Source organism: Mustela lutreola, chromosome 13 (genome assembly GCF_030435805.1).
Source record: "Mustela lutreola isolate mMusLut2 chromosome 13, mMusLut2.pri, whole genome shotgun sequence".
In the NCBI taxonomy this organism is placed as follows: Eukaryota; Metazoa; Chordata; class Mammalia; order Carnivora; family Mustelidae; genus Mustela; species Mustela lutreola.
In genome coordinates this window covers 54868970-54881295 of record NC_081302.1, presented here as the reverse complement: position 1 = coordinate 54881295, position 12326 = coordinate 54868970, and the positions used below count along the sequence as shown (strand labels likewise).

At 35.9% G+C, this 12326-nt stretch overlaps 1 protein-coding gene across 2 annotated transcripts in view; it reads right to left on the bottom strand.

Annotated features, from left to right (window-relative positions):
- Positions 1–12326, bottom strand: part of DNAJC15 (DnaJ heat shock protein family (Hsp40) member C15) — an 81385-nt gene that overhangs the window by 22037 nt on the left and 47022 nt on the right. For both annotated transcript variants that reach the window (XR_009346902.1, XM_059144161.1), the window contains exon 5: positions 9394–9464. Coding sequence is in view for 1 of the 2 variants with exons in the window: in XM_059144161.1 (XP_059000144.1) it covers positions 9394–9464 (71 nt within the window). In the remaining variant the exon portion in view is untranslated. The remainder of the gene's footprint in view (positions 1–9393; positions 9465–12326) is intronic.

Below are 12326 nucleotides of genomic sequence, written 5' to 3'. Positions count from 1 at the left end.
TCTTACACTATTGGTGGGAATGCAAGTTGGTGCAGCCAATTTGGAGAACAGTGTGGAGATTCCTTAAGAAATTAAAAATAGAGCTTCCCTATGACCCTGCAATTGCACTACTGGGTATTTACCCCAAAGATACAGATGTAGTGAAAAGAAGGGCCATCTGTACCCCAATGTTTATAGCAACAATGGCCACAGTTGCTAAACTGTAGAAAGAACCAAGATGCCCTTCAATGGATGAATAGATAAAGAAGATATGGTCCATACATACAATGGAGTATTATGCCTCCATGAGAAAGGATGAATACCTAACTTTTGTATCAACATGGATGGGACTGGAGGAGATTATGCCGAGTGAAATAAGTCAAGCAGAGAGAATCAATTATATGGTTTCACTTACTTGTGGAGCATAAGGAATAACACAGAGTATGTTGGGAGATGAAGAGAAGTGGGTTGGGGAAATTGGAGGGGGAGATGAACCATGACAGACTGTGGACTCAGAGAAACAAACTGGGGGTTTTGGAGGGGAGGGGAGTGGGGGGTTGGGTGAGCTTGGTGGTGGGTATTACGGAGGGCACGTACTGCCTGGAGCACTGGGTGTGGTGCATAAACAATGAATTCTGGAACACTGAAAAGAAATAAAATTTAAAAAAGAGAGAGAGAGGAAAAAAAAGCAAAAGTCACCAAAGATAGTGTGGTACTGGGAGAAGGACAAACATGCAGGTAAGTGAAATAGAACTGGGGATTAGGAGAAGGGAGAAGGGGAGGGGATAAGGAAAGGAGGCTTTGGCTAAAGGATATGGGGTTCCTTTGTGAGGTAATGAAAATAGTCTAATCAACAGTGGTGACGGCTGCACATATCTGTAAATATATCAGAAACGTCTGAATTGTACACTTTAAAGGATGAATCACATGGTACATGAATTATATATCAACATAGAGGTTTAAAAAAACAATCATGTAGAGACAGGAGAATTTGAAGAAAACTTTGAATCTTGATTCAGTTTATCAGGCGTCGAGAATCACTGAAACATAGAGTTGGAAGAGTCTTAAAAGGGTTCTACACCTCATTACCCAATAAATGAACACTTCCTATGATATCCCTAACAAATTGTCCTCCAGCAGTTCTCAATCTCAAGTTTACTTCACTGCTCTGTCTGAACATCTCTTCTTCCACTGCTGTGGCTGCAGTGCCTAGAACAGGGCCTGGCTCCCAGAAGGTACTCCATAATAACTAGCTGACTGATATCTTTTGAAGGGGAACTAATATAACTCCAACTATAAGTACAGTCTTCCACATCGAGGTCCAATATTCACACTGCTCATGGTCTCATCTCAGTAAACATACTTCTGTCCTCACAAAGGCATAGAAGAGAGACTCCACACATATGTGCAACATTTTAAATATTAGATGTTACAAAGAAGCCCTCCAAGATTCTCATTATAGTGAGGTTTCTTGTTCTTTACTGCTTTGGCCAAAAACCTAAGCCATTCTTCCTTACTTTTTTCTTATCCCCAATCCATCAACTTCGTTGGTTTCACTTTTTACTTTTTTTTTTTTTTTTAAGATTTTATTTATTTATTTGACAGAGAGAAATCACAAGTAGGCAGAGCGGCAGGCAGAGAGAGGGGGAAGCAGGGTCCCTGGATGAGCAGAGAGCCTGATGCGGGGCTTGATCCCAGGACCCCCGAGACCATGACCTGAGCTGAAGGCAGAGGCTTAACCCACTGAGCTACCCAGGTGCCCCTCGCTGGCTTCACTTTCAAACTGTATCATCAAGTAGACTGTTCTTTACCTCTTTCATCACAAAAATCCTCTAAACCAGTATCATTCTTTCTTGGGTTACAGTATTCTCTACTAACTTCCTTGCTTCTACTCTGGACTCCCCTATTTTTTCCATACCTAAGTAGTCTAATTATTATAAATCAAATAACATCATGCCTGTCACACTTAAAAATAAAAGCCAAAATTCTTAGTATAGCTTGCAAGCTACTCCATCATTTAACCCTGGATATCCTATCTAATCATACGTCCTGTCATTCCTTCCTTTGCTCATTATACTCTGGGCAATCTCCTTACAATTTCATAACATACAGTATGCTCTTTGTATTTGATATTCTTTCTGCCTAAAATACTCTTTCTTCAGATTTTTGTATAACTTACTCTTTCAGGTCTCTGCTCAAATATTATCTCCTCACAGAGAATTTCTAAGATGCTCTAAGTAATACTGCAGTTACAAGAGGCAGCTGCCTCTCTCTAGCTGCCAATCTCTATTCCCCCTACTTCATTTTTCTTAAAAGCACGTACCATCATGGGACATTTTCTTTATTAGTCTTTTTTGCATAACAAACTATCCCAAGACTTAGTGGTTAAAAACAGTGGTTTTTTTTATTCTCACTATTCAATGGATTAAGCTGGGTGGTTCTTCTGGGTTGGGTCAGGTCTGCTATAACTGGATGGTTATAACGTGGATAGGATACCCCGGGCAAAATGATGGACTGGGACCTTGACTGCACAGCTAGGCCACTCTCACTTGCCTTTCATCCTTCAGGAGCTGAGCTTGGTTTTCACCGTATGGTGGTCTCCAGTTTCTAAGAGGGTAACGGCTGAAGCTGCAATACTTCTTGAGCTCTACTATATCCTATTGGTCAAATCAAGTCACAAGGCTAGCCTAAATATAAAGGGTAAGGAAACAGACCATCTCTTGATGTGAGGTGCTGTAAAGAATTTGTAGACAATTTTAACCTAACAAATTATCTATCTACTGTCTCTCCCAGTGGAATATAAGATCTGTGAAGGCAAGACTGGCTCTCTTTTCAGTGTCTAGTATATGTATGGCTTGTACTATATACTCAATAAATGTGTGCTGAATGAATGAATGACCATTCACATGACATTGCTTTCGGCCCTTCACCATCTGTTTGCTTTCCTTTGAATACTACTTAATTTGTCGGGATCCTTCAAAATTTGGGATCTAGAAAGGGACACAAAATTTTACATAAGGTCTAACTACCCAAGCTCTGTACAGCAGGAAAATAAGTATCAGGTAAATGAATGAGTGAATGAATGACAAGCACAGAAGGCTACAGTAACATTCAATCTCATAATACTGATACCCTGCGTCCTTTAAGGCAGCTTAAGAATTCACTGCCATATTTTAGTGACTTTTACACTGCTGAGTCTTATAGGCTTTGAGACCAAATATATCCCCATGGCTCCTTTACATCTGAAACATTGCCAAGTCTCTGTCCTGTATTTACACAATTGATTTAGGGGACCTAAAAGAACATTACCTTTATCCCTGTTGAATTTAAATTTAATCTCTTCTAAATCATTGATCTCTCTAGTTGATCATTTCCACTGACATAAAAACCTGCTTAAAACCGTTCAACAAGCTTCCAAAAAGCATATTTTACAAGTAAAAAACAAAGAAAACAAAAGAAATTCTTTCTCTTAATGCCACATCCCTACTTTCCAGCTACCATTCCATTTCTGTCCTCATCTTCCTTACAATACTTCTAAAGAAAGCTGTTTATATAAGCTAACTCAACTTCCTCATCTTCCTTTCACTTTTCAACCCACCACCAATTAAATTGTTTTATAAGGTCAAAGGGATCCTCTAAGCAGAAAGAGCCCCAAAGTAGCATAGACCAGAAAGAAACAGAGACCATATACAGTTAACAGTCACTTTTCATGTAATACAATGGCACTAAATTCCTTTCTCTCAATGATTACTCCCAATGTAAATGGGATAAATGCCCTAATCAAAAGATACAGGGTATCAGACTGGATAAAAAAGCAAGATCCATCAATATACTATCTGCAAGAAACTCATTTTAGGTCACCAAGACACCCCCATATTTAAAGTGAAGGGGTGGAAAACCATTTATCATGCTAATTGACATCAAAAGATATCTGGGGTAGCAATCCTTATATCAGACAAATTAGATTTTAAACCAATGACTGTAGTAAGAAGGAGGCAGGGAGGACACTCTATCATAATTAAAGGGTCTACCCAATAAGAAGATCTAACAATTTTAAATATTTATGCCCCTAACATGGGAGCAGCCAATTACATAAGCCAGTTAATAACAAAATCAAAGAATACACTGATAATAATACAATAATAGTAGAGGACTTTAACAGCCTCCTCACTGAAATGGACAGATCATCTAAGCGGAAAGTCAACAAGGAAATAAGGGCTTTGAACGACACACTGGACCAGACGGATATCACAGATATATTCGGAATATTCCATCCTAAAGCAACAGAATACACATTCTCCTCAAGTGCACATGGAACATTTTCCAGAATAGATCACATAATGGGTCACAAATCAGGTCTCAACTGGTACCAAAAGATTAGGATTACTTTGCTAAGGCTCTCTATATCAATGAGAATGAAGACATTACTGCTCCACATTACAATATAGATGATTCTCACAAGGATAAATATTGACTGAAAGCAGCCAGATGCAAATGACTACACACATTCAAAAGAGGCACAACTAACTTATGATATTATAAATCAAGACAATGTTTGTTCTAGGGAAGAAGCAGACTGGAGGGCTCATGAAGGGGATTCAGAGGGTGATGATGTCCTAGTTCTTGACCTGGAGGCTGGTTATACAGGTGTTTGTTAAAATTTATGTAGATATATACTTAATGATTTGTCCACTTTTCTGACTATATACATCAATATGAAGTATATTTAAAAATAAAAAGAAGTAAGGAAAGATTGAGGAGAAAAGTGATTTCTTAAAAAGTAAATTAAATTACATCACTCTACTGCTTAAGAGCTAACGGAAACTTCCCACTGACTTTAGAATCAAGTTCAAGTACTACACAGCACATATGTGTGTTTCATTATCAGAAAGCATACCTGAGGTTTCAAAATGTGAACACCACCTCATTTCAGGCTATCTCTCCCCTTACATATTATATCTCTAGCAAGCTAGTTTTCTTTCAAGTCCTTAAGCTCATTATTTTCTTTCTTCCCTTAGAGTCTTTGCATATGCTACTTCCCCGACCTTTCAACCATTCTTCACAGAGATAGCTTCTTTCTATCCTTTAAGTCTCTCTTCACAGAGGTCTTCCCAGTAACTTTGTTAAGCTGCCTCTTTCTCATATTCTATATCTCTGCCTGCTGCATCCTTTACTACAATGTGAAATAGGTTTACTTGTTTTTTGTCTGTCCCTCCATCAGCATACAGGCTCTATGAAGACAAGGATGTAGTTGTCCTGTTTTACAGTTAAAGCCCTAAGATTTACCACAGTATCTCGCACATTAGAGAAGTTGAGTAAATACTTTCTGAATGAATGAAAGAATAATTATAGGTTGTTTCACATCAGTGTAATAAATCTTTAAAATTTCTCATATGATCATTATGTATTAGTTATCAATCTCAATTCTATTTTACCTGTACGTTTTTTTTGTATACCATCTTTTTATTCACTTGCTTAATCATTCATTCATGAAAAAAATTAAAAGCTTAAGTGTCAGCAATAGAGATTATAAAAATGAATAAGCCATGTTCTTTACCTTTTAAAGATCACACCATTTATCAAAGAAAATGAATATGGATAAAACAAAACTATACTTTTATCAAAACAGTTATTAAATACAAAATGTTAAGTCTAATTAAAATGTTAAGGGGAAGAAAAGATGAGACCTTTGAAAGAAGTTTATAGTCTAGTTACAGCTATCAAAAAAAGGAAACCAAGCTAATTAGGCATGACTTTTTCTTAGTGAATTCATTTGGACTCTTGGTGATCATGTCTTTCTTTTTGTAAATGTTTACAATACACCTTTTAAATGTACTATATCATAATAAATCGTAATACCAGGACTTTCTGTCAAATTTAGCTTCTTCTACAATGAGAGTAATTAGTGAAAATCCCTTCACTTTGATTTGTTTTTAATCCCAATATTTAATTTTTTTTAAAAAAGATTTTATTTATTTATTTGACAGAGAGAGATCACAAGTAGGTAGAGAGGCAGGCAGAGACAGAGAGAGTGGGAAGCAGGCTCCCTGCAGAGCAGAGAGCCCAATGCGAGACTCGATCCCAAGACCCTGAGATCATGACCTGAGCCAAAGGCAGCGGCTTAACCCACTGAGCCACCCAGGCGCCCCCAATATTTAATTTTTATTTAAATCCTATTTTTTAAAAGATTTTATTTATTTATTTGAGAGCACATGAGAGAGAAGAGAGAACATAAGCAGCGGAGAGGGAGAAGCAGATTCCCCGCTGAGCAGGGAGCCCAATGTGAAACTCAATCCCAGGACCCTTAACCGACTGAGCCATCCAGGCGCCCTATTTAAATATTATTAAAGAAGAGTGACAGTACTGTATGTTCATTGAAAGGGGGCATAAATGAAAAAGGAATGAGAATATCTGCTATAGGCAGGCAGATTTCAGTTAAATATAAGGAAGAACTTTCCAGTACTTAGAGCTGCCTACCTATAGGCTTCCTATAAAGCAGGAAGCTCTCCAACACTAAAAATCTTTAAGAATAACTAATCAGACATTGTCCCCATGATATAGCAGAAACTTGACTAAGTCTTGACTTAGTAGGCAGCATTGTTCAGATCAGTGTCTCTCAAACTATAGTAAAGACGCACTTGTAAAGAAATTTCCATTCTGTGGTAAATTTGTAATTACAAATTACAAAGGTATCACACATTTGGATGTTACTACAATGTCAAACAGCCATAAGGGTTTCTTTTGACTTCCGTTCTTAACTCGTGGCATACCGGTAACAAATTGGCCCATGTGAACAAGCAAACTATACTTTTGAGTAGCACTGAATTAGAGAGTTTATAAGAGATCACTGAGGTTCTACAGCTTTTCAAATTTACCTAGTCTGTCTTCCTTTATATTAAGTATAATATGAACTGCTTATTTCCTAATAATTAACCTCTCTCTTCAGCAATTTAAAAAAGCATAACCTAAAAGATATTAACCTGAAAGCATTAGATCAACTGAGATTTTATCTCACTAAACTGAATAGCAAAATATACTTTTTACCAAAACACATGTGAATGCTCATTTAAAACTAATTACAAAAAATTTATTTTCAGCCATCCCCACACCTAATTTTCTCATGTCACCTTCTTTGCAAAAACTGATAATGAAAGGTGTGATAAATTATAGTTGATCACACATCTGAAGTTCTAACTTTGTTTTACTAGCTGGCAGCAAAACCAGAAGAAAACTGACTTGGGGATGAAGTGGGGGTACATTCATGAATTTCAGAAGCATGGAGTAGAGGATTTAAGTTTTTGAAACTACCTATATAATACTCAGTCAGTGCTGACCTGGCCAAAGCAAATACGATAAGGAATTAGGAAAAAGAGTAGACAAAATTAAAAGTTGCCTATTCTCATATTTCCCCAAATACTTCTAGCTTTCTCTATCCAAGGATAATGAGACATTCTTGCTTAAAATCTGATAACTTCTCATTGAAAAGAAAAGAAAACAAAACAAACCACCTTCCTTCTCAAGAGGCCATTTTCAGGATTTATGCATTATCATCTCCCAACTCCATCATCCATGAATACCTTCCCTCCAGTAATGCCAATATTCCTTAAATTTATCCTACTTTTTACTAGAGTAAGAGTTCTTAACTGTGAGCTTATGCGTGGGTGTTGGGAATCTATGAACTCTGAAACTCCAAATGTTTTTAAAATTGTGGGTGAATGACCAATTATATGAACAAAATGTCCAGTTTTTAATACATTCCTAGAGGGTACAATAATCCAAAATGATTAAAAGCATCTTTCTGGAGTGAAAAATGTGATCTGAATAGAAATACAGGATACAGGTTCTTCATTAATTGAATAGGCATATAAAGATACTATATTACTTAACAAAAAGGACTTTAAAAATAAATCTCTTCATCTTGTATAAGATAAAATTGACATTTGGAGAGGTTAAGGGAGTATTCACGGTCATACTGGTAGTTAGAAGGCAGAAGCCAGAGAAAAACATCAGCCTCTGGCTTCCAGGTTCATTCCCTTACATCCTGCTACCTATACAGGGCCAGAATGGGTAACAATAAGCATACTACAGGCAATCAATCCCACTTCTGATAAATATATAACCTCAGAGTAAATCAAGTAATTCTGTAAATACTACTGGCTCGCAGGACACACATTTTCTTTCTTTACTAAAGGTATCTAAAAATACAATTTCTCTTAGATACATTTTAGAACTTGCTTCCTTCCCAGTAGGCACAATCAACAACTTGTCAATCATCTGAAAGACATGAGTGCCTGATCCTACTGCAATCAATCAGAGAAGGGCATACACTTGACCTGGAAAGGACAAAGGATGTTTAGTAGGAGACAGAGGGCTTCAAGCAGGCACTTTAAACACATTTCTTTCTGAGTCAATCACTCTGAAAGCCCACAATGCGAAGTAAATTAGTTGAGTGGATCGTTGAGTAACTGTTGAGGCTATTTAGAAATTTTAAGCAAAATCTCTTTTCAAAGTTTAATCTCTTGTTTATTCATACTAAAGAACAGCAAATAAAAAGCCAAAGATGATGTTTAGTGAAAAGAATTTTTATAGTACATAATTAAGTGAGAAGACTGAAAAAGAATGTCCTGCTTTGGTGTCAGTTATGATGTGCAAAAATCTAAAATTTGTTTTTAATTTTTTTCAAAATATTAGAAAACTGAAAGTCTGTAAATAAGAATCCAAAACCCTTTACTCTCTTCCCCTTACCACACCCTTGACTTCTGAAATACAGTGCAACTTTCTACCATCTGTTATTTTAGAGAAGAAACAGTAATGAACATATGGGCTTTCTCTCTCAAGCAGCTGTAGTGTAGTTAAAGTTATAATAATTGTCTTTCTGTAAGATAAATTTACATTAAAAACCTGGCCAGTTAAAAACAAATGGCTCAGCCTCAGAGCCTTCCAGAATAAAATTGAGAAATTTAGAATTATCTATGACATAGTACAGAGATTTAGAAGATATCCTCTAAATCTTATGCTTTTATGTTTAAGGTTAAACAAACATAATTCACGATGCCCATATCAGTTTACACAAGAGTTCACAACTCATGTTTTCTCTTTCCCAGTCAAAATGCTAGGAGCCTCACACAGAGGCTAGGTACACATATATAAAAATCAGTAACTAAGTTCTTGAAAGCACTAATATGAATCCACCACTTCTGCCGGCTACTTAACTTCAATCCAAAAGCTTATCTATTTATAAGAAAATCACAGTACATGTGGCATATAAACTTCCATTTCAACTATATACATATATACATATATTTTTATATATATATCACTTATATGTATCACTTAAAATGAGTTTAAGTAAACTGAAAGGAATTCAGAACAGATTCAGATGCACATTTTATGAATAATAGGAATTTTACTTACCTTTATCTGGGTGATTCAAAATCATAATTCTCCTATGAGCTGTTCTAATCTTGGCCTTGCCAGCAGATGGGCTGTAAAAAGAAATTAAAGTGCTTATAATAAATAGTGTCAAATGCAGATTATAAATTAACAGTTTATATGGGTTTCAAGGAATTAAAAACTAATGAGAATTTCACCATCTTGTGGATAAATATGAAATTACAGCTTGTCACTTAAGTCTACTAACCATCAAAATAAACTGTTGATTGATGCATATATTTTTCTTCCTTTGTAATGTCAGTCTCTTTTTTCAATCAATTTAAAAAATAAAACACAATGGGGTGCCTGGGTGGGGCAGTTGGTTAAATAACCCACTCTTGATTTCGGCTCAGGTTGTGATCCCAGGATCATGAGATCCAGCCCCGAGTTGGTCTCTAGGCTTTGTGTGGAATCTGCTTAAGATTCTCTCTCCCTCTCTCTCTCTAAAATAAATAAATAAAACAGCATACAAGGTAGGAGGGGCATTTTCTCTAGACCAGACTGAGTTTGAAAACATATGCCTCAAGTTACCTGGGGGAAGGCAGCTTAAAAAGTGTTACAGACAGGTATCCAGACTCCAGAGATACTAGACAGCCAGATTTCATTTCCATTGCTACTTAGGATGGGCTAAACTTGGTCAAATTCTTAACCTCTCTGTACTCCCATCTCCTCATTATAAAACACAGCTAGGAACAACATATTCCTCATAGAGAGACTGTAGGGATTAAATTAATTAAAACCTTCAAAGTGCTAGAACAGTGCCTGGAATGTAGCAAGGGTTCCAAAACAGTTAGTTTTTATTAATTATTATATTTCAACAGAGCATCTCAAAACTCTTCATGACTCGTAGTTTATTTAACTTGTAAGAAATGTATGGGAGAAGCCCTTGCTAGAGACAAAAATTGAGAAAGTTAAATCAACTTAAAATTATTTCAATAAAAACGAATTTATCCAGTATTGGAAATGTTTCTCACTAGTACATTTTCCAGGCAAGGAAACAAAATTAACACTTACCAACAACAGAATTCTGGTATTGCTAATTAATAGCTATATTATTTTATCTAAGTTACACCTTTGGGCCTCAAACTGGGATAATAGCAGCTGACGTAAAGTACGGAGTGGTTGTTGCAAACCTCAAAGTAATTTAATTTGTATGGATGAACCACATTGTACTGGCTATAAAAGCAGATTCTTTTTTTTTTTTTAATATTTTATTTATTTATTTGAGAGAGAGACAGTGAGAGAGAGCATGAGCGAGGAGAAGGTCAGAGAGCGAAGCAGACCCCCCATGGAGCTGGGAGCCTGATGCGGGACTCGATCGCGGGACTCCGGGATCATGACCTGAGCCGAAGGCAGTCGTCCAACCAACTGAGCCACCCAGGCATCCCTAAAAGCAGATTCTTTAAGAGATCGTCAGACATAGGTTCAACATCCTGATTCCACCATTCATTAGCTGCAAAACTCTGTGCTGTTCACTTAAACTCTGAGCGAAAATTCTCTCATAAGTAAAATGAACATTCTAAACTACCTCCCAGGATTATTTTAAGAATAAATTAGATAATGCAAGTAAGAAGATTAGCATAACCTAGCAGAGAGTTAGCATTGAAAGTGTTCAAAAATAACTAGTCTTTAGTTATTATCATAAAGATAAAGCATGTTTATGAAAATATTTTACATATGTCCCACTTCTAGAAATATAGTATAAATCACCTAATGTTTCTTGAATGACTCAATAGTATTAATCTGAGTATAAATTAAGAGCAAAGAAATCCTTAAGGTCTGAAGAGATTTGTCACCCTTAAAGAGTCCTCCAATGCCTTCCATTTAAGTTCCTCTGTCTGTTTTTTAGCACTGCCCCCCTTGCTATCAGCTGTGAACCCTTGATTCTGCCATTGTTCCAGTCTAGCTATTCTTTGACAGTTAATTACACTTCTAATCTTTTGAGATGAAATAACAGATCACCAAGCATGTTAAAACACACTATCAACTGCTGAATATGCATATAAAATATTCTTCTATGAGTAAAAAAAAAGTCTTGAATCAAAGACAAAATCAAAAGAGAAAAAACATCCTGAGATAAATGGAAATGAAACTGGAAATATAATAACAAATTTATGGGATGCAGTGAAAGGAGTTCTAAGATGAAAGTTTATAGTAATAAATGCCTACATTAAGAAAAAAGAAAGAACTCAAATAAACAACTTTATGCCTCAGGGAAGTAGAAAAAAGAAGGCTAAACTAAAACAAAGTTAGCTGAAGGAAGGAAATAACAAAGATCCAGAGTAAAATAAATGAAACAGAGACTAAAAAGACAATAAAGGATTATCTTTTATTGTATTAATGAAACTAAGAGCTGTGCTTTTTTAAAAAAGATAAACAAAACAGACAAACCATTAGCTGGACTCACAAGAAAAAAGCAGAGAGGACTCAAATAAAATCAGAAATTAAAGAATTAAGACTTTATAAAGATACCACAGAAATACAAAGGATCATAAGAGACTACTATCAACAGTTATACACTGACAAAATGGACATCGTAAAAGAAATAGATAAATTCTACAAACATAAACTACCAAGACTGAATGGAAGTAAGAAAATCTGGAAAGACCAATTATTAACAGTGAGATTGAATCACTAATCAAAAACCTTCCAACAAAGAAAAAAGCCCAGGACCGACAGCTTCACTGAAATATACCAAACATCTAAAGAATACCAATTCTTCTTAAACTTTTCCCAAAAAATAGAAGAGGAAATGCTTCCAAACTCAATTTATGAGGCAAGCATTATCCTGATACTACATGTAGACAGGACACTAGAAGAAAATTACAAGCCGATTTCCCTGATGAACATAGATACCTAAGTCTTCAGCAAAATATTAGCAAGTCAAATTCAACAAAACATTCAAGGATCATATA